We start from the raw sequence: 23,794 nt of genomic DNA on the forward strand, positions 1-23,794 counted from the left end.
TTCCCCATCTATTTCCCATGAAGTGATGGGACCAGATGCCATGATCTTCACTTTCTGAATGTTGAGGTTTAAGCCAACTTTTTCACTCTCCTCTTTCACTTTCATCAAGAGGCTTTTGAGTTCCTCTTCACTTTGTGCCATAAGGGTGGTGTCATCTGCACATCTGAAGTTATTGATATTTCTCCCGGCAATCTTGATTCCAGCTTATGCTTCTTCCAGCCCAGTGCTTCTCATGATGTACTCTGCATATAAGTTAAATAAGCAGGGTGACAATATACAGTCTTGATGTAATCCTTTCCTATTTGGAACCAGTCTGTTGTTCCATGTCCAATTCTAGCTGTTGCTTCCTGACCTGCATACAAATTTCTCAGGAGGCAGGTCAGGTGGTCTGGTATTCCCATCTCTTTCAGAATTTTCTGCGGTTTATTGTGATCCACACAGTCAAAGGCTTTGGCATAGTCAATGAAGGAGAAATAGATGTTTTTTCTGGAACTCTCTTGCTTTTTCGATGATCCAGCGGATGTTGGCGATTTGATCTCTGGCTCCTCTGCCTTTTCGAAAACCAGCTTGAACATCTGGAAGTTCACAGTTCACGTATTGCTGAAGCCTACGTTGGAGAATTTTGAGCATTACTTTACTAGCGTGTGAGATGAGTGCAATTGTGTGGTAGTTTGAGCATTCTTTGGCATTGCCTTTCTTTGGGATTGGAATGAAAACTGAGCTTTTCCAGTCCTGTGGCCACTCCTGAGTTTTCCAAATTTGCTGGCATATTGAGTGCATCACTTTCACAGCATCATATTTCAGGATTTGAAAGAGCTCAACTGGAATTCCATCACCTCCACTAGCTGTTCATAGTGATGCTTTCTAAAGCCCACTTGATTTTACATTCCAGGATGTCTGGCTCTAGGTGAGTGATTAAGTTGGGCATAACTTTTCTTCCAAGGAGGAAGTGTCTTTGAATTTCATGGCTGCAGTCACCATCTGCAGTGATTTTGGAGCCCAAAAAGTAAAGTCTGACAGTTTCCACTGTTTCCCCATCTATTTGCCATGAAGGGATGGGACCAGTTGCCATGATTTTAGCTTTCTGAATGTTGAGTTTTAAGCCAAATATTTCACTCTCCTCTTTCACTTTCATCAAGAGGCTCTTTAGTCCCTCTTCACTTTCTGCCATAATGATGGTATCATCTGAATATATGAGGTTACTGATATTTCTATGGGCAATCTTGATTCCAACTTGTGCTTCATCCAGTCCAGCATTTCTCATGATGTACTCTACATATACGTTAAATAAGCAGGGAGACAATATACAGCCTTGACATACTTCTTTCTCCATTTGGAACCAGTCTGTTGTTCCATGTCCAGTTCTAACTGTTGCTTCTTGACTTGCATACCAATTTCTCAGGAGGCAGGTCAGGTGGTATGGTAATCCCATCTCTTTAAGAAGAAGACCCATTATTAACACTCTGAGAGCTCCAAAGTTAGGTAACATGCCTCAGATTTCATGCCACTAAATTCTGAAATAATTTAAAGCAGTTGTCTCTGACATCTACTTGTAGGTAATACTATAGCCACCCTCATTGTGGATTGAATATCATATATATATATATATATATATATATATATATATATATATATATATTATCATGGCATCTGGTCCCATCACTTCATGGGAAATAGATGGAAAACAATGGAAACAGTGTCAGACTTTCTTTTTTGGGGCTCCAAAATCACTGCAGATGGTGACTGCAGCCATGAAATTAAAAGACGCTTACTCCTTGGAAGGAAAGTTATGACCAACCTAGATAGCATATTCAAAAGCAGAGATGTTACTTTGCCAACAAAGGTCTGTCTAGCCAAGGCTATGGTTTTTCCCCAGTGGTCATGTATGGATGTTAGAGTTGGACTGTGAAGAAAGCTGAGTGCCAAAGAATTGATGCTTTTGAACTGTGGTGTTGGAGAAGACTCTTGAGAGTCCCATGGACTGCAAGGAGATCCAACTAGTCCATTCTAAAGGAGATCAGTCCTGGGATTTCTTTGGAAGGACTGATACTAAAGCTGAAACTCCAGTACTTTGGCCACCTCATGCGAAGAGTTGACTCATTGGAAAAGACTCTGATACTGGGAGGGATTGGGGGCAGGAGGAGAAGGGGATGACAGAGGATGAGAGGACTGGATGGCATCACTGACTTGATGGACATGAGTTTAAGTGAACTCCGGGAGTTGGTGATGGACAGGGAGGCCTGGCATGCTGTGATTCATGGGGTTGCAAAGAGTCGTACATGACTGAGAGACTGAACTGAACTGAACTGACACGGTGTATGTGTTTACAGATGAATATACATTTCTGAATCTTTTATTGCCAGCTATCTCAAACCCTTTATAGAAGTTGGCAGAAGATGAAAATAGTATCTCAACAAAAAGTCATTTGAAGAAGGAAACAAAAGATTCTGGTGTACAATACATATGCCTTCCCTGAAACCAACCTCATTTCTTTCTTCTACATTCCCAGGAATTCCAAGAAACCCAGTTAAAGCTACACATATAATTCACCGCCCCCCCATCTACTTGGATTTCAGGCCCATATGATGGCCCGTATCACCATGGCCAGTGTTTTTACACCTCTGTCACACTGGCACAGAGACAATAATGAGTATATAGAAAGAAACATATTGTCCCAGAAGCAAGTGACTCAAGTACTGATGTCCCCCAAATAAAGAGAATCATTATTTTTATATATTTCCCATTTGGAGCACACTGTTTGGAAAATTATATTCAAAGTCTGTGAATCTACATGAACTAATAAAAAAAAAAATTCTTAGATGAAATCTTTCACTTTAGAGAAAATGGTGATTTTTTTATAATTCAGAAAAATTCTTTAGTTTGCAGAGAATGACAGCCTACACCTAGAGAGGATATTCCACTAGCCCAATATTGTGCTGAGACAGGGTTTAGAACAAATCTTCCTGCATATTAACAGGGAGGGTAAGACTCTACACCCATTCTCAATCTTAGTAAGAACTGGGATATACCAACATGAACAGATGGTAATGGGAATTAAATGAGGTCCCACACATAAAGTGTTAACCAGTTCATGCATAACAAATAGAAACTCTAACTCCACCATTACTACCATCAGGTGCTCTGGGTGCCAGCAGCCAGGGGAGGAGGGATGAGGTGTTCATAGACTGATGAGCCCAAAGAATCTTAAGAATCTCATGAAGTTGGGCCCTAACAGGCCTCTCATTCTAACCACTAGAACAGTTTAGTATTATCCAAGAACGTATCAGAGCAGGTGCAATTTTTCTTAGATGTGGTGATGAGGTCACATGTACCAAAGTGACTGTGGCTTTTCTTTGGTCACAGTGAAATTCACATCTGAGGTTTATTTTGTTTGAAGATGCACTTTTAAAATAATATGACCAATAAACTTCATGCCTACTACAGTTTTTGTCCTCTCTGAATTATCTTCCCAACTCTAAGCTTTCCAAAGACTGACAAATTTTGGGACATGGCAGCAAGTAACATTTTTTGAGATGTTTCTTTTCTTTTTTAATATATATTTTAAAGAGATGTGTTTTTTTTTCTTATTCTGTATCATTTTTCTCTTTCAGGTTATCCTTTTTCTGAGTGAAGACTTGCTTTTTTGAAACTCCTAAGCACTTATGGGAGACTAAGGGGAAAGTGCTGGACCTCTGAATCAACAAAACCAAACAAGATTATTCAATATAGACCAAAGAGAAGATCAATTTGACATTTACTATTTTATGTACCGTGAAGTGGTACACTGATACCAGTGGAAGTACAAAATCTGTATTTTGTAAACTCATGAATCTCAAGAAGTTGAACTGTGTCCACTCCAGGTCAGCATTCTTGGTGGAAGCAAGTAGCCTGGTTAGGTTGTCAGGATGACTAAGGCAGAGGATAGGTCCCAACCACCTATGGAAGGAAGTCCCATGAGCATATTTCATCCTCCAAAAGGATGCTGTGTTGTGAGCAGCTGTTTATGACAAGCCACACTGGTTTCTAAATGATTTGTAAGTGAAATATACAAAAAAGAAAAGAAAAGAATGCTTGTGAAAATGTTAATGGTTTTCTTTAAAAGCCTGTCCAACCAAAAAACTTGAAAAATAAGACTTTGCTTTATTGCTAGAGGCTATGGGATTTCTTTGGAAGGAATGATGCTAAAGCTGAAACTCCAGTACTTTGGCCACGTCATGCAAAGAATTGACTCATTGGAAAAGACTCTGATGCTGGGAGGGATTGGGGGCAGGAGGAGAAGGGGACGACAGAGGATGAGATGGTTGGATGGCATGACTGACTCCATGGATGTGAGTCTGAGTGAACTTTGGGAGTTGGTGATGGACAGGGAGGCCTGGCATGCTCTGATTCATGGGATCGCAAAGAGTCGGACATGACTGAGTGACTGAACTGAACTGATGACAAGTTTTCTCATAACACAGAGATCCACAATTCTCTAGATCTGGCCAACAAGCAAAGAAGTAATGGTTATGCCATGCTTCCAAATACCAATAATGGATGACACTTCATAAGACTTGTCATGAGTCCAAATCTCAAGTATTTCACAGGCTTTATATAATCTCATTCTCACATCAATATGAGGAAGGATTATCCTCTCCATTTGCAAAGCAGGAAACTGATACTCAGAGAGGCTTATTGATTTGCTCAAATTCAAACAATTCAGTCATTATGACCCCAAGTCTTTTCTTTTAACTTCTTCCTGATACTGTATCACATACAGAGACTGTATCACACATAGATACTGTATCATACATCATATATTTCCCCTTCTGTCTGCATTTTCTAACCCTGTTGGGTTTCTTGTGGTTCTATCTGGTCTTTCCCATGAGGGAGCCAGTTCTAGATTCCCAGCTATTTAGGGAATAACAGCCTGTTCAGTTCAGAGAGCAAAATGATCATTAAAAGATCTTAAAAGTGCTCACTGGGCTTCCCTGGTGGCTCAGTAGTAAAGAATCTGCCTGCCAATGCAGGAGATGTGGGTTTGATCATTGGATCAGGAAGATCCTCTGGAGAAGGAAATGGCAACCCACTCCAGTATTCTTGCCTGTGAAATCCCATGGACAGAGGAGCCTGGAGCACTGCAGTCCATGGGGTCACAAAGAGTTGAATGCAACTAAGCTACTAAATGGCAACAGCAAGGGTTCATTCTGTTCATAGTTTTTCAGGCACTCTGTCTACCAGATCTAATTCCTTGAATCTATTCATCACCTCCATTTTATAACCATAAGAGATTTGATTTAGGTCAAACCTGAATGGCCTAGTGGTTTTCCCTACTCTCTTCATTTAAGCCTAAATTTTACAATAAGGAATTAATGATCAGAGCCATAGTCAGCTTCAGGTCTTGTTTTTGCTGACTGTATAGAGCTTCTTCATTTTCAGCTGAAAAGGACATAATCAATCTGATTTTGGTGTTGATCATTTGGTGATGTCCTTGTGTAGAACTGTCCCTTGTGTTGCTGGAAGAGGGTGTTTTCTATGACCGATGTGTTCTCTTGACAAAACTCTGTTAGCCTATGCCCTGCTTCATTTTGTACTCCAAAAGCCAGACTTGCCTGTTACTCCAGGTATCTCTTGATTTCCTACTTTTGCATTACAATTCCTTATGATGAAAAGGACATCTTTTTTTTGGTTTTAGATCTAGAAGGTATTGTAGGTCTTCATAGAACCAGTCAACTTCAGCTTCTTTGGCATTAGTAGTTGAGGCATAGACTTGTAGTACTGTGATGTTGAATGGTTTGCCTTGGAAGAGAACAGATCATTCTGTCGTTTTTGAGTTTGTACCCAAGGACTGCATTTCAGACTCTTTTGTTAACTATGACAGCTTCTCCGTTTCTTCTAAGGGATTCTTGCCCACAGAAATAGATACAATGGTCATCTGAATTAAATTCGCCCATTCCTGTCCATTTTAGTTCACTGATTCCTAAGATGCCAATATTCACTCTTGTCATCCCCTGTTTGACCACATTCAATTTACATTGATTCATGGACCTAACATTCCAGGTCCCTATGAAATATCATTCTTTACAGCATTGGACTTTACTTTTACCAACAGACACATCCACAACTGAGTGTCATTTCCACTTCTGCCCAGCTGCTTCATTCTTTCTGGAGCTGTTAGCAGTTGCCCTCTGCTCTTCCCCAGTAACATACTGGATACCTCCCAACTTGGAGGGCTCATCTTCAAGTGTCATATATTTTTGCCTTTTCATACTGTTCACGGGGCTCTCACAGCAAGAATACTGGAGTGGGTTATCATTTCCTCCTCAAGTGGACCATGTTTCGTCAGAACTCTCCAGTATGACCTGTCTGTCTTGGGTGGCCCTGAATGGTATCACTCATAGTTTCATTGAGTTACACAACCCTTCACCAGGACAAGGCTGTGATCCATGAGGAAGAAAGGAAATGAGGATTCAGTCATTTAAGTTCGGCCAAGCTGTTGATTGTTGTTGTTGTTTTCTCTTCCTGAATGAGGGATGTGTGAGGAACAAAGGTTTTGCAATTTGGTTTTCCTCAAAAAAATTAAAGCATTTTGCTGAGGGCAGCTGTGTGCAACTTCTGATGCTCAGAGAAGTCCCTCTTTTTTTAATTTAATAAGTGATTTTTTTGATATTTTAAAATTTATTTATTTTTAATTGAAGGATAATTAAAATGCCTAAATTTAACTTCCACATCTTACCTTCATTTTCATTTGTCTTATTTGTAGGAAGACTTCTTGGAGGTGATGATTTCAATGACAAAAGCAGTGCATAATTGAGACTATTTACTCAATGTTATTTGGGACTTTGGAAAACTATATGAAAATTATGTTAATTTGAAATATTTAGTGACCAATGGTCAGTTTTGAAAACAACTGGTGTTTATTCTATGAGTCTACATAAGAAAGTATCCCTTAAAATCTTCAAGAATTACAAACCTAGAATCTCTGTAATACAAACTCATGAGATGATATTTATGGGCCTGGAAACTGTGTCTGACAATAAATTTAATACAACATAATGCCGATGTCATCAGACAACTTTTCTCACTTAAAAATACATATGATGTTTTAAAAATAACTACTCATTACTTAGTGCTCAACCTGCATTCAGATGTTATGAAAATAATAATATTAAAACAACTTCATTTTGCCTTCCCACAACATTTATGGAGTTGGTATTATTTTCTCTATTTTACTGAGAGGAGACTGGCTTTGTGTGGCAGAGACAGGAAGAGGGAGAGCTGGGATTCAAGCTTGGAAAGAGAGACTTCAGGGCTTCCCATGCCACTGTACTTTAAAGTTGTTGACATCATAAATGATTATCAGGTGGAATTGCACTATATAAATTGATTTTTTTATGCTGCTTTTCCTTCATCCTTTTTGAAATGGTGAACAGCTCCAATTTGCCCAACAACTATAATGTGACCGAACAGGCAACTTCTCTGGTAGAGTCAGTGTACAATATGGTGCACAAACTCATGATTGCCCTCTGTTGGGATGTGGTCTCTGAGTGACATCGTCTGAGTAGATGGACTGTCCTGCAGTGTGGACCACTACTCAGAACCCAGGGTTTCCCTTCCCACACTTGGCATCACTATTACAAAATATTAAATAAATTATCTAATATATTGTTTAAGAGAATGAGAAGGAATTAAATGATGAAAAGTACACGAAATAAACACTTTAGAAGTAATAAAAATGATCAAGAATCTTCCAAGGTTTATAAAATACACCAAGGATAAGCAGAATCATCAAAAGTGAGTTGAAAACAATTGGCACAAACTATTTCTTTTAAAACAAAACTGAACAACCCCCTTCCAGCCCCTTCCCTTCCCTCCTCTCATTGGTGATGGGGAAGAAAGACTGGTTCCCACATAGGAACTCTGCTTCCAGCAGCACCTCCAGCCCCACCATCCACAGCAGCCTTTTCTTTTCATCCAGGATTAAAGGTCACCTCCTAGAAGCTCCGCCCACCTCCTGGACCAGGCTCCATAACTGCCTCCAGCCCCCACGTCCACTTTGCCTTCCAGGACTTCCTCCACAGAGCTCCCATAATTAGGATTCCAAAGGCAGCAAGGGGTGAATCTCCGGATGTCTCCCTCCCAAAGGGAGGCTGCAGGAGACCACCCATGACGGGAGGGGTCTGGCTCACCCCTGTTCTTCAGGACCTCAACTCTAAGCACTGTTTGTTGAAGGGAAGGAGGGAGAGAGGGAAATACCACCCACCACCTCACACACGCAACTCACAAACTGTACACCCCAACAACCAGCAATACCTCCTCAGACCCTACATTCCAGATGGGCCTGTCTCCTACTTCATTCAAACTCCTTCCAGGAGTAGCCAGTCTTCACCTCAACTCCCTCCATACCTCCTGGATTTTCAACCCTTTGCACTCTGACCTCCTCACATCTGAAACCTGCTTCTCAGGTCACCAACACCTCTTGATTCCAAATCAAGCAACAAGTTTTCACAGACTCACCTTCTCGTTTGCACTGAGCAGATGTGTCCTTCCTTGATTCCCCAACCTACTTCCTTCTTTCTCTCTTGCTGTTCACTGTGTCTCCTCTCCTCCCCTTCTCTCTCTGCTTTTTCTCTGATATCGAGTCTTCTTATATTGGCCCCTAAAAATGTTTCCCTCTCTCTGGGCAATCTTGTCATCTTCACAGATTCAGCTACTACCTGCTCAGTGAAGGGTACACAGGCTCCATGCTCATCCCAGGTCTCTCCCTCAAACACCAAACTCTTACTTCCAATGACCTACAGGACACCTCCACCTTCAACTTCAAGATAACTGAACTACAAGTGGCAGAGCTGGGATTGGAAATCAGCAAGACTGGAATTTTCCCTCCTCTTTAATGAGAATGTTTCCTACTGAAATCAGGTAGTATCTATCCCTGTTCCTCTATACATCATGCAAAAATATGTGACAATCTGACTATGACCACTAACTAACCATGTGCTAGTAAGCACATGGCATAAACCCAAGTTAGCCCACCTTACCACAGCAAATAAACAACCATTCACAAAATATTTTCAAAGTAATTCACAATCACTGTTAAAATGTGACACTGTTTTCAAGCAAAAATAGTTTCTGGGGATAAATTACATAGTTAAACCCAGAAGGGCACATTTATAAAATAAGTTTGCAGAAGAGAAAAAAAAAAATCAGACATCTTTGCAGTAAAAGTCCTCTGCCTCTGAGTCCCAGAGTAGTTCACACTGGTAACAGTTGAAGCCATGCCCACAGGCTACACTGTCTGCAGTCAGATCTCTGCTGCATTTTTGTGTGCAGCTTTTGACAATGCGTTTCATTTCCAAAATTAACACCTGAGAAGAAAAAGAAAATTCCCCACAGACTAAATAACTGAAAAGTAGACAGAATTAAATAACAGAAAAATACACCCCACATGAGCAATGATACTGAATGAGGAGATGAGAGTGGAGATGACCCTACATCATTCTTTAGAACCTCAAGTTCACAGACAAAAGAGAGACTCGATAGAAGGTATTCCTGTAGGTCTTTCTCTCTCTCTCTCTCTTAAGACACCTTAAGACAGAGCAATCAACCTGTGAAAAGAATAACTGCCTACAAAACAAAAGACATTTTCTGAAATGACTTTGATCCTGGAATCAAATTACTGGCTTAAAGGCTTTGTATCTTTAATAACTGCTCTCTATTGCCTTTGTTGGACTTCCCAGGTGGCTCAGTGGTGAAGAATCTGCCTGCCAATGCAGGAGACATGGGTCTGGAAGATCCCCTGGACAAGGTAATTGCAACCCACTCAAGTATTCTTACCTTAGAAATCCCATGGACAGAGGAACCTCGTGGGCTATAGTCCATGGGGTCACAAAAGAGTCAGACACAATTTAGCAACTAAACAACAACCTTTTCCTCGTTAAAGTATTATTTTCACCTTATTTTTACCAATCTTTTATTTGTAAGTAACCACAATTGGCTTTATCCAAATAAAATAGTGCAGTAAATATTTGTCCTCTGTGGTAATACAATGCATTGTGCATGTCTGACTCTTTGCAACCCCATGGACTATTCCAGGCAAGAATACTGGAGTGGCTTGCCATTTCCTTCTCCAGAGGATCTTCTTGACCCAAGGATTGAACTCTTGTCTCTTGTGTCTCCTGCATTGGCAAGTGAATTCTTTAACACTGAGCCACTTGGGAAGCCCAATACAATGCATAATTTAGTTCATCTAGGCTATCTTTCCATGAGAGGTGATTTTTTTCTCTATTATGAAATGTGCTCACAATAAGGGAATCCACACCAGACATCTGGAAGGCAGAGGGAGAACCACTTACCCAGCCTGTCGCTGCTTCAGACCAACCTTGATGTGACTGGGTAGCCACTCCTGCCCCAGGTGTCACTCATGTTAGCTCAGCCTCCCAATGACAGCTGCACCCTTCTCTCACAAATATAACCTTTACTGAGGATAACAGGGCATATCACCAGGCTGAAAGCCCACCCTCAGCCCCTGTGAGAAAGCCTCGAGAAACAGGCATTCTGCTCTTCCCTGTGAGAACTCTGACAGGACTGGTACATTACCTGGATGAAATCTTGAAATATCAGGGGCAGCAAGTCATCCATATGCCCAATGTCTTTCGAGAAGAGATTTAAAATCCTTCCTGAAAGAACAGGATACAAGAAAATACTCATTTCCTCATAAAGGAGCCTTAAGAGAAACAATACGTGCACAAATCAAAACAATATTTTTAAAGCACATGTATTTATGGATTTCTCTGATGATACAGTGGATAAGAATCTGCTTGTCAATGCAGGGGACATTACAAATTCCACTTTTGAAAATAAAAGATAGGAAAGAGTTCAATTTAATATACCACTAAAAGAGTAAGTAATTTACAGCCCCTAAGCCTTTTGGGCAAAGCAGGCCTATCTTTGCAATACTTATTTGGGCTTCTATTTTCTTGAAGGAATGAAGTCGTGCTAAGAGCTAAAGGAGGGGGACACAAGATAAATATTAGTGTGCTGACTGCTCTAAAATTAGTGGCCTTCAGGATTTAAACTTGATCCCAAGTCCTTCAATATAAGTAAGTCAGCATCTGGAGAAGCCTACAGGTCTTGACTATAAAGAGCCTGGTTAACTGTGGTCATGAACACTCAGAGGCTGTGAGAACAGAAATTGAGTCCCACTTAATGCTCCCAACTTTGTGACTATAGTTTTCACACTAACAGGCAAAGTGGAGGAACTTCATACCCATAATAGCATAGACTCCTCCAACCCCTTCCTCACTCTGGCTTCATAATAACCTGAGATCTGTGTGGGCCTCTGCAGTTTACTATCCTGTGCTCTGCTCACAGCCTGGACTAAACAACGTGTGCTGAATAAATCTGAACAGATTTATGAGCTGCTGCCCTCGACATTCTTATTTAATCCTCACAACAGTCTTGTGGAACAGAAAGGGCAGTGGTTATTCCCATTTCACAGGAGAGAAGCTCCCAGACACCATGTCCTCATCCTCATTGAGGTTCATTAGGCACTGATCCTGTGCTAAGTGCTGTGAATTATTAACCTGCTTAATGCCCACAATACCAAGATATTGGTAAGTGTGTGAATAGTATCCTCATTTTATAGGTAAGAAGATCAAGACACAGAGAAATTAAATAATTAGCACAGAAGTATTCACATAACTATAACTATTACTATTAGTAACTAGCAACAGGACTGAACCCAGCCAGTTGGCTCCAGAGTCCACACTTAAGACCATGACAGCATCCTGCCTGGAGATTTGCCTGGCTAGGAGAATATACCTGCTTTGGCCTCAGTCACATGCCGAGTTGATGACCAGGCTGAGCCTACACTTGTCCTCCTTCCAGTCACATCCCTGCCTCGACAGGCCCTGTCAGTCATCACCTGTGAGAAAACAAAGCCACCCTGGGCCTCAGCACAAGTACAACCAACTGAACAGAGTGGGCATGTTCACTAAAGAACTGACTCTTCACAGAAACCCAGGTCAGGAGGCTGTCTCCTGAAGCAATACAGGTCAAAGGCCTCAAAGTAGAGGAAGCAACCACTGGAAAACCATCAGGGACACTCTTACTTAATACTGAAGATCTACCTGCTATGTACCACAAGACCTCTTAAATATAACCAAAAGTCCATTATAAAACTAGAGAGTTGATTTTATTGAAGATGATGTATACTTTTAACTGATCTTGTGTTTTAGTCAATTTTCCATTACCATTTAGATAAACCTCAAAATATGAGCACATGTCAGACCTCTGTGATCCCAGAAATGGATGAGCAATGAAAAAGAGAAACACATAGCCTGTCTCCTATAGAGATGTTCCTGGAAGAAGGTCCTTCCTAGTTAGCTTAACATTATTAACACGGGAACATTTCAACAACTAGTCAAAAATATTTCAACACATTTGCATCATATGTTGGGTGCTTCATATGTCTTACAAATGGATTCATAAATCATCCTGCAAAGTAAACATTCATTTATCTTTACAGACACACATAAATTGGAATAAAAGGTTACATACTCCTATTCAGATTTTCTCTGGTAGGAAAGAATATCAGTGAAGCTTTTCATAGAAAATGAATGGTGATTTTCTTCTAAGCATCTCTTCCATTTTCAAATATCAAATGTAATCAGGAATTAAATGTGTTAAGAAGACATATTCACTGAGAAACCTGGTGTCTGACTTACCTATTGGATTTCTATAGAAGAACAATACTGGAGCTCTCAAAATGGACCACAAAATTTTGTTATGCAAAGTTTGTGAAGCGTTAACAAGGACATAGAATATCAACAGAGACCTTGTGATGCCAAAAAGGATGGTAGAAAAAGTTAAACCTGAAATAAAGAAACATCACTCAGTACAAGATCTCTGCCTTATCCTCAATGATGTTAAAGCATGACAGACAGTTTATAAAGATATTGTGTATTTTATTCTATAAATAAGATTTATATAAAAATTTATACATGTAGACTATAGAATACATTTATATATATAAATGTATATATATGTAAATATACATATGAAATAGGTTGTATAAGAACTTGATGCTGTCACAAAATACATTTATAAAGAAGAATATGAAAATCACTATTTTTCTTTCACTAAATAGAAACAACACAGGAGAAATGTCTTATATAAATTACAGTTTCATTCTAGGCTTTCCTAATTGACTTACAAGTTCTAATAACAACTCACAAGAAAGATAATTACAGGGCTCCCTTGGTAGTTCAATGTTGGAGAGTCTGTCTGCCAATGCAGGAGACATGGGTTCGATCCCTGACACAGGTGGATCTCACATGTCTCAGAGCAGCTTAGCCTGTGCTCCATAACTATTGAGCTTGTGCTCTAGAGCCCAGGAACCACAACTACTAAAGCCCACTGGCTGCATCTACTGAAGTCCCCACACCCTAGAGCCCATGCTCTGAAACAAGAGAAGCCATGCAATGAGAAACCTGCACATCACAATTAGAGTAGACTCTGCCCTTGGCAACTAGAGAAAGTCCACACAGCGATGAAGACCCAGCATAGCCAAAAATAAATAAAACAAACAAACAAACAAAAAATAACTTTAGTTATTTAAACATTTTTTAAAAACAAAAAGAAAGATGATTATGAAAAACAGTTGATCTTCTTCCCTTTGCCACATTTCAAATCCCACTAGTTACATATTCCACAATCAAAGCATACCTCAGTTTTAGATATCAGTGTGAGAAGGAAGAGGAACAGGAGAAATGACTTACCATTTCCTTGTAAACAGTAAATTTACATGAAAATTTACTTCTATGTAAAATAGCTACTTGAGAATCTACTTTTATAGCACAGAAAATTCTACTCAGTGGTGATCTAAATGAGAAGGAAACAAAAAAAATGGGGATATATGTGCACTGTACATATGACTGATGGCACTTTGTTGTACAGCAAAATCTCACACGACACTGTAAAGCAACTGTACTCCAGTGAAAATTAATAAAAATCAAATAAATAAAAAATAACATAGCAATTTCTATGTCCAAGTAGTTTTAAAGAGTACAGAAGGACCATATTAAGTTGCAAACAGACAACTTAATTATTTGCAACTAACAATTAATTAGTTTGCAAACTATTGCTATTCAAGAAATAGCGAGAAACTATTATATTTTGACAAGAGATAATTATAACCTAAATAATAATTTATAGATAATCTAAACAAGCAACTAACCTCTCACTAAGTGTTTTAAGGAAACACAAAGCATTTGTAAATAAATATTATCATTTAAAAATTTTTATCAATGATAAATGAGCATCACTATGCATATAAAACCACATCCAAAGTCAGAAGGAGCAGCCCCACATCCAAGGTCAGGGAAAACCTAGTAAGATGGTAGGCACTGGAGTGGCTGTGAGGAGATACCCCATGTCTAAGGGCAAAGGAGCAGCCCCAGCAAGACAGCAGAAGTGGCGAATTCATGTTTAGAATCAAACCCAATTCCTGCCAGAGATGCTCAGAGGGCTCAAATGAACCTTGTGTGCACCAGGACCCAGAGTCCCCACAGAGACTGAGACAGAACTGTGTTTGAGAGTTTCCTGTGGAGGTATGGGGTTGGCAGTGGTCTGCCGCAGGGACAGGAGCTCTGGGTGTGGGTATGGCATAAGTCCTCTTGGAGGAGGTTGCCATTAACCCCACCATAGAGCTGTCAGAACTTACACAGGACTGGGAAATAGACTCTTGGAGGGCACAACAGAACCTTGTGCACCAGGACCAAGGAGGAAGGAACAGTGACCCCAGAGGAGACTTGCCTATGGGTGTCCAGGAGTCTCTGGTGAAGGTGTGGGTTGGTGGTGGACTGCAGCAGGGTTAGGGGCATGGTCTTTAGCATTACATGCATGGGATCTTGTGAGGGAAGTCACCATTATATTCATTCAGTTCAGTTCAGCTCAGTTCACTGGCTCAGTCGTGTCTGACTCTATGCGACCTCATGAATCACAGCACGTGAGGCCTCCCTGTCCATCATCAACACCTGGAGTTCACTCAAACTCATGTCGATCAAGTCGGTAATGCCATCCAGATATCTTATCCTCTGTCGTCCCCTTCTCCTCCTGCCCCCAATCCCTCCCAGCATCAGGGTCTTTTCCAATGAGTCAACTCTTTGCATGAGGTGGCCAAAGTATTGGAGGTTCAGCTTTAGCATCAGTCGTTCCAATGAACAGCCAGGACTGATCTCCTTTTGGATGGACTGGTTGGATCTCCTTGCAGTCTAAGGAACTCTCAAGAGTCTTCTCCAGCACCACAGTTCAAAAGCATCAATTCTTCAGTGCTCAGCTTTCTTCACAGTCTAATTCTCACATCTATACATGACTACTGGAAAATCATAGCCTTGACTAGACGGACCTTTGTTGGCAAAGTAATGTCTCTGCTTTTCAATATGCTATCTAGATTGGTCATAACTTTCCTTCCAAAGAGTATGCGTCTTTTAATTTCATGGCTGCAGTCACCATCTGCAGTGATTTTGGAGCCCCAAAAAATAAAGTCTGACACTGTTTCCACTGTTTCCCCGTCTATTTGCCATGAAGTGATGGGACCGGATGCCATGATCTTCATTTTCTGAATGTTGAGCTTTAAGCCAACTTTTTCACTCTCCTCCTTCACTTTCATCAAGAGGCTTTTTTAGTTCCTCTTCACTTTGTGCCATAAGGGTGGTGTCCTCTGCATATCTGAGGTTATTGATATTTCTCCAAGCAATCTTTATTCCAGATTGTGCTTCTTCCAGCCCAGCATTTCTCATGATGTACACTGCTTATAAGTTAAATAAGCAGGGTGACAATATACAGCCTTGATGTACTCCTTTTCCTATTTGGAACCAGTCTGCTGTTCCATGTCTAGTTCAAGCTGTTGCTTCCTGACCTGCATATAGGTTTCTCAAGAGGCAGGTCAGGTGGTTTGGTATACCCATCTCTTTCAGAATTTTCCACAGTTTATTATGATCCACACAGTCAAAGGCTTTGGCATAGTCAATAAAGCAGAAATAGATGTTTTTCTGGAATTCTCTTGCTTTTTTGATGATCCAGCGGATGTTGGCAATTTGATCTCTGGTTCCTCTGCCTTTTCTAAAACCAGCTTGAACATCAGGAAGTTCACCATTCACGTATTGCTGAAGCCTAGCTTGGAGAATTTTGAGCATTACTTTACTAGCATGTGAGATGAGTGCAATTGTGCGGTAGTTGGAGCATTCTTTGGCATTGCCTTTTTTGGGGATTGGAATGAAAACTGACCTTTTCCAGTCCTGTGGCCACTGCTGAGTTTTCCAAATTTGCTGGCATATTGAGTGCAGCACTTTCACATCATCATCTTTCAGGATTTGAAATAGGTCACCTTGAATTCCATCACCTCCACTACCTTTGTTCATGGTGATGCTTTCTAAGGCCCACTTGACTTCACATTCCAGGATGTCTGGCTCTAGGTGAGTGATCACACCATCATGATTATCTGGGTAATGAACTCCTTTTTGTACAGTTCTCATGTGTATTCTTCTTAATATCTTCTGCTTCTCCTAGGTCCATACCATTTCTGTCCTTTATCAAGCCAATCTTTGCATGAAATATTCCCTTGGTATCTCTAATTTTCTTGAAGAGATCTCCAGTCTTTGCCATTCTGTTATTTCCCCCCATTTCTTTGCACTGATCTCTGAGGAAGGCTTTCTTATCTCTTCTTGCTATTCTTTGGAACTCTGCATTCAGATGCTTATATCTTTCCTTTTCTCCTTTGCTTTTCACTTCTCTTCTTTTCACAGCTATTTGTAAGGCCTCCCCAGACAGCCATTTTGCTTTTTTGCATTTATTTTCCATGGGGATGGTCTTGATCCCTGTTTCCTATACAATGTCACAAACTTCCGACCATAGCTCATCAGGCACTCTGTCTATTACATCTAGTCCCTTAAATCTATTTCTCATTTCCACTGTATAATCATAAGGGATTTGATTTAGGTCATACCTGAATGGTCTAGTGGTTTTCCCTACTTTCTTCAATTTAAGTCTGAATTTGACAATAAGTAGTTCACGATCTGAGCCACAGTGAGCTCCAAGTCTTGTTTTTGCTGACTGTATACAGCTTCTCTATCTTTGGCTGCAAATAATATAATCAATCTGACTTCGGTGCGACCATCTGGTGATTTCCATGTGTAGAGTCTTCTCTTGTGTTGTTGGAAGAGGGTGTTTGCTAAGACCAGTGTGTTTTCTTAGCAAAACTCTATTAGCCTTTGCCCTGCTTCATTCCGTACTCCAAGGCCAAATTTGCCTGTTACTCCAGGTGTTTCTTGACTTCCTACTTTTGTGTTTCAATCCCATATAATGAAAAGGACATCTTTTGGGGGTGATAGTACTAAAAAGTTAGGACTTCCCTGGTGGCTCAGATGGTAAAACATCTGTCTACAATGCAGGAGACCCGGGTTCAATCTCTGGGTCAGGAAGATCCCCCCGAGAAGGAAATGGCAATCCACTCAAGTACTATTGCCTGGAAAATCCCATGGACAGAGGAGCCTGGTAGGCTGCAGTCCATGGGGTTGAAAAGAGTCAGACTGAGCAACTTCACTTTCATTTTCACTTTCTAAAGGGTCTTGTAGGTTTTCATACCTCCACCGTAGTTTATCTTTATTACCTCCACCATAGTTTGGCCCAAGATAAGTAGCAGGGAGGGAACACAGCTCCACCCATCAACAGAAAATCAGATTAAAGATTTACTGAGCATAGACCTGCCCATCAGAACAGGACCCAGTATCTCCCTTAGTCAGTCTCTCCCATCAGGAAGCTTCCATAAGCTTCTTATCATTCTCCATCAGAGGGCAGACAGACTGAAAGCCACAATCACAAAAAACTAACCAATCTAATTACATGGACCACAGCCTTGTCTAACTCAATGAAACTATGAGCCATGTCATGTAGGAGTACCTAAGACTGATGGGTCATGGTGGAGAGTTCTAACAAAATGTGGTCCACTGGAGAAGGGAATGACAAAGCACTTCAGTATTCCAGTCTTGAGAACCCCATGAACAGTATGAAAAGGCAAAAAGATAGGACACTGAAAGATGAACTCCCCAGTTGGTAGGTACCCAATATGCTACTAGAGAACAGTGGAGAAATAACTCCAGAAAGAATGAAGAGACAGAGCCAAAGCAAAAATAACAGCCAGTTGTAGATGTGACTGGTGATAGAAGCAAGGTCCGATGTTGTAAAGAGCAACATTGCAAAGGAACCTGGACTGTTAGGTCCATGAATCCAGGCAAATTGGAAGTGATCAAACAGGAGATGGCAAGAGTGAATGCCATCAAATTCCTAAAATTCCACATTTTAGGAATCAGTGAACTAAAATGGACTGGAATGGGTGAATGTAACTCAGAAGAACTTTATATCTACTACTGTGCACAGGAATCCATTAGAAGAAATGGAGTAGCCATCATATTCAACGAAAGAGTCCAAAATGCAGTGCTTGGATGCAATCTCAAAAAACACAGAATGATCTCTGTTCGTTTCCAAGGCAAACCATTCAGTATCACGGTAATCTAAGTCTATGTCCTGACCAGTAATGCCAAAGAGGTTGAAGTTGAACAGTTCTATGAAGACCTACAGGACCTTCTAGAATTAACACCCAAAAAAGATGTCCTTTTCATTATAGAGAACTGGAATGCAAAAGTAGGAAGTCAAGAAACACCCAGAGTAACAGGCAAATCTGGCCTTGGAGTACAGAATGAAGCAAGGCAAAGGCTCTTAGCATTCTGCCAAGAGAATACACTGGTCATAGCAAATACCTTCTTCCAACAACACAAGAGAAGACTCTACACATGGACATCACCAGATGGTCAACATCTAATTCAAATTGATTATATTCTTTGCAGCCAAAGATGGAGATGTTCTATACAGTCAGCAAAAACAAGACCGGGAGCTGACTGTGGCTCAGATCATGAATTCATTATTGCCAAATTCAGACTTAAATTGAAGAAAGGGAAAGCCACTACCATTCAGGTATGACCCAAATCAAATCCCTTATGATTATACAGTGGAAGTGAGAAATAGATTTAAGGGACTAGATCTGATAGAATGCCAGATGAACTATGGATGGAGGTTTGTGACATTGTACAGTAGACAAGGAGCAAGACCTCCCCAAGAAAAAGAAATGCAAAAGAACAAAATGGCTGTCTGAGGAGGCCTTACAAATAGCTGTGAAAAGAAGAAAAGCAAAAAGCAAAGGAGAAAAGGAAAGATATACCCATTTAAATGCAGAGTTCCAAAGAATAGCAAGGAGAGATAAGAAAGCATTCCTCAGTGATCAGTGCAAAGAAATAGAGAAAAACAATAGAATGGGAAAGACTAGAGATCTCTTCAAGAAAATTAGAGATACCAAGGGAACATTTCATGCAAAGATGGGCTCAATAAAGGACAGAAATATTATGGACTTAACAGAAGCAGAAGATATTATGAAGAGGTGGCAAGAACACATAGAAGAACTGTACAAAAAAGATCTTCACGACCCAGATAATCATGATGTTGTGATCACTCACCTAGAGGCAGACATCCTGGAATGTGAAGGCAAGTGGGCCTTAGTAAGCATCACTACAAACAAAGCTAGTGGAGGTGATGGAAATCCAGTTGAGCTATTTCAAATCCTAAAAGATGATACTGTGAAAGTGCTGTACTCAATATGTCAGCAAATTTGGAAAACTCAGCAGGGGCCACAGGACTGGAAAAGGTCAGTTTTCATTCCAATCCCAAAGAAAGGAAATGAATGCTCAAACTACTGCACATTTGCTCCTATCTCACACGCTAGCAAAGAAATGTTCAAAATTCTCCAAGCCAGGCTTCAGCAATACGTGAACCATGAACTTCTAGATGTTCAAGCTGGTTTTAGAAAAGGCAGAGGAACCAGAGATCAAATTGCCAACACCTGCTGGATCATGGAAAAAAGCAAGAGAGTTCCAGAAAAACATCTATTTCTCCTTTATTGACTATGTCAAAGCCTTTGACTGTGTGGATCACAATAAACTGTGGAAAATTCTGAACGAGATGGGAATATCAAACCACCTGGCCTGCCTCTTGACATATCTGTATGCAGATCGTAAGCAACAGTTAGAACTGGACATGGAACAACAGACTGGTTCCAAATAGGAAAAGGAGTATGTCAAGGCTGTATTTTGTCATCATGCTTATTTAACTTATATGCAGAGTACATCATGAGAAACACTGGGCTGGATGAAGTACTAACTGGAATAAAGATTGCTTGGAGAAATACCAATAACCTCAGATATGCAGATGACATTACCCTTATTGTAGAAATGAAGAACTAAAGAGTCTCTTGATGAAAGTGAAAGAGGAGAGGGAAAAAGCTGGCTTAAAGCTCAACATTCAGAAAACTAAGATCATGGCATGTGGTCCCATCACTTTATGGCAAACAGATGCGGAAACAGTGGAAACAGTGCCAGACTTTATTTTTTGGGACTCCAAAATCACTGCAGATGGTGATTGCAGCCATGAAATTAAAAGACGCTTACTCCTTGGAAGAAAAGTTATGACCAACCGAGACAGCATATTAAAAAGCAGAGACATTACTTTGCCAACAAAGGTCTGTCTAGTCAAGGCTATGGTTTTTCCAGTAGTCATGTATGGATGTGAGAGTTGGACTATAAAGAAAGCTGAATGCCAAAGAATTGATGCTTTTGAACTATGATGTTGGAGAAGACTCTTGAGAGTCCCTTGGACTGCAAGGAGATCCAACCAGTCCATCCTAAAGAAAAGGACTGATGTTGAAGCTGAAACTCCAATACTTTGGCTACCTGATGCAAAGAGCTGACTCATTTGAAAAGACCCTGATGCTGGGAAAGATTGAGGGCAGGAGGAGAAGGGGACGACAGAGGATGAAATGATGGGATGGCATCACTGACTCAATGGGCATGAGTTTGAGTAAACTCTGGGAGTTGGTGACGGACAGGGAAGCCTGGTGTGCAGCAGTACGTGGGGTCACAACGTCGGACTGACTGAGCAACTGATCTGATCTGAACTAAACTGATCCATATAAAAATGAAAATAGCCCTCCGAACATCTCTTCAACTCACAATGGTAAATAAAGGAGTGATGACCCTTGTAATAAATATTCCTTCATGTAGTGTTTTTCCATTCAGCTGACACATCAGTGTTAAACTCTGAAACCTGCTCAGATTCCTGAATTCCATCAACAAGCATTTGCCTTAGCCCACTACCCTATATGAATATAAAACAGAATCCTTTCCTTCTTCCTTTAAGCCCCCATAGTCCACCAATTAAGAAGGTAAACAGCTAATGTATTTGGATTTCTTAGCAAGTGATTCATAAAATAAATACCAAATTTCAAAGAGTGGATTTTTATATAACACATTCTTTGTAGCCAGTTTATACAAGTGTTTCCTGTGGGAATATTGTTATTTATTTATTTTTACTGGAACATACTTGCTTTACAATGTTGTGTTAGTTTCTGTACAAGGAAGTAAATCAGCAATATGTACATATATCCCGTCCTCCTATACCTCCCCTTCTCAATTAATCCCACCCCTCAATGTCCTCAGAGAGCACTGTACTGAGTTCCCTGTACTATCCAGCAAGTTCCCACTAGCTATCTAGTGTATGGTAGTGTATATCCTAACCTGTCCATTCATCTCCTACACCTCCCCCACATGTTTCCACACATACGTTCTCTACATCACTATCTCTATTCCTGCAAATAGGTTCATCTGTACCATTTTGCTAGAGTTCACATATATGTGTTAATATGTGCTTTTTTTTTTTTTTTGCTTTTCTTTCTGACTTACTTCACTCTGTATAACAGACTCTAGGTCCACCCATGTCTCTACAAATCAGCTAATTTCATTCTTTTTTGTAGCTGAGTAATATCCCATTATATATAGGTATCATAAATGAGATGAAAACACAATCCTCAGAATGGGGGAAAATAACTGTAAACTAAGCAACTGACAAGGGATTAACCTTCAAAATATACAAACAGTTTATGCAGCTCAATATCAAAAAAACAAACAATCCAATCAAAAAATAAGTGGAAGACATAAATAGACATTTCTCCAAAGAAAACATACCAATGGACAACATGAAAACAAAAAAAAGTCTATATGACTAATTATTAGAGAAATGCAGATCGAAACTACAATGAGGTATCACCTCACATCAATCAGAATGGCCATCAGCAAAAAATCTTACAATAAATTCTGGAAAGGCTGTAGAGAGAAGGGAACCCTCTTGCACTATGGTGGGAATGTAAATTGATATAACTACTATGGAGAACAGTATGGAGGTTCATTACAAACTAAAAATAGAACTACCATATGACCTTGGTAGTCCAGGAGCCCCAGTTCTAGACATATACCCAGAGAAAAACATAGTCCAAAAGGATACATACCAGGATATATGCACCCCAATGCTCACTGCAGCACTGTTTACAACAGCTAACATGTGAAAGCAACCTAAATAACCATTGGCAGGAATGGACAAAGAAGAGGTGGTACATACATACAATGGACTATTACACAGTCATTAAAAAAGAATGAAATAATGCCATTTGCCACAACATGGGTGGGCCTAGAGATTGTCAGGCTGAATGAAGTAAGTCAGAGAGGAAAAATATTGTAAAACATCCCTTATAGGTGGAACCTAAAAAGAAATTATACAAATAAATGTATTTATGTAACAGAAACATACTGACAGACTTAGAGAATGAAATTATGGTTGTCAGGGGGAAGAAGAAAGGGGAAGAGATAGTTAGGGAGTTTGGGATCAACATGCACACTCTTCTATATTTAAAGTGGGTAACCAATAAGAACCTACTGTATAACACAGGGAACTCTGCTCAGTTATGTGATAGCCTGGACGGGGGGTGGGGAAGGGATTTGGAGGAGAATGAATATATGTATGGCTGAGTGTCTTTGCTGTCCACATGAAACTATCACAACATTGTTAATCATCTATGTGTGCATGCTAAGTCACTTCAGTCATGTCCAACTCTTTGCAACCCTATGGACCATAGCCCATCAGGCTTCTCAGTCCATGGTGCTGGGAGCCAGCACAGGAGTACCCTCCCATGACAAGGTCATGCGGGAGAGCCCTGATGGCCAAGGTGAGTCAGGACTCAAGGGGCCCCCTGGATCTGCTTGAGCATCTACCCCAAAACCAGAATCTGTCTGTTTTACTATTTTACGACTTTCACCAACTCCTCTGATATTAACAGGGGGCTATCCTCAACCACCTTTCTCTGAAGGAAATCAACTTACGGCCCTAGTTAATAAGTCTCCTGGGCATAATAGGAGTGTTTCAATCCAAACCCCTCAGATGGCTCTCTTAACTTGCCTGACAGGTTTATCCGGACTCCTACACCTACACATATGATTGTTTACAGCCTCCCAACTGCAAGAGGCATGGGCAGCTTAAGATATTCAAATAGTATAGAGCCTCTTGGCGAGTTAGAAATTATTAGAATAGAACTAGTAGAAGATTTCATTGTTGAGCTAATGCTTGCTGCCAAGTTTCCATATCCCTTACCCACTGTGTCCCTGGGAGTATAATTAATTAATTAATATAGTTGGTATATAGAAAAAATAAGTAGTGGCCTTGGTGTTAACAACTTTAGACCCTTGAGGTAGTAAATTCTTTCCTTGCTAAAGCCCACTGCACATTTGCCTTATAGGAATGCAACTTTATCTAGTGCTTTCAGAGAGTGGCGCCAAACTTTAGAAAATTACTTTTAGAGAAAATAAGTTTTCTGGTTAACTAACCT

General features: G+C 40.3%; 1 protein-coding gene across 2 annotated transcripts in view; it reads right to left on the bottom strand.

The window, feature by feature from the left end:
• The window catches only part of LOC139186121 (ATP-binding cassette sub-family C member 4-like), a 171,945-nt gene that overhangs the window by 75,160 nt on the left and 72,991 nt on the right, over positions 1-23,794 (bottom strand). For both annotated transcript variants that reach the window (XM_070799911.1, XM_070799910.1), the window contains exons 19-20: positions 12,705-12,851; positions 10,576-10,655 (exon numbers count right to left, since the gene is read on the bottom strand). In XM_070799911.1, coding sequence (XP_070656012.1) covers positions 10,576-10,655; positions 12,705-12,851 — 227 coding nt within the window. The remainder of the gene's footprint in view (positions 1-10,575; positions 10,656-12,704; positions 12,852-23,794) is intronic.

This window comes from Bos indicus, chromosome 12 (assembly GCF_029378745.1).
Source record: "Bos indicus isolate NIAB-ARS_2022 breed Sahiwal x Tharparkar chromosome 12, NIAB-ARS_B.indTharparkar_mat_pri_1.0, whole genome shotgun sequence".
Taxonomy (NCBI): Eukaryota; Metazoa; Chordata; class Mammalia; order Artiodactyla; family Bovidae; genus Bos; species Bos indicus.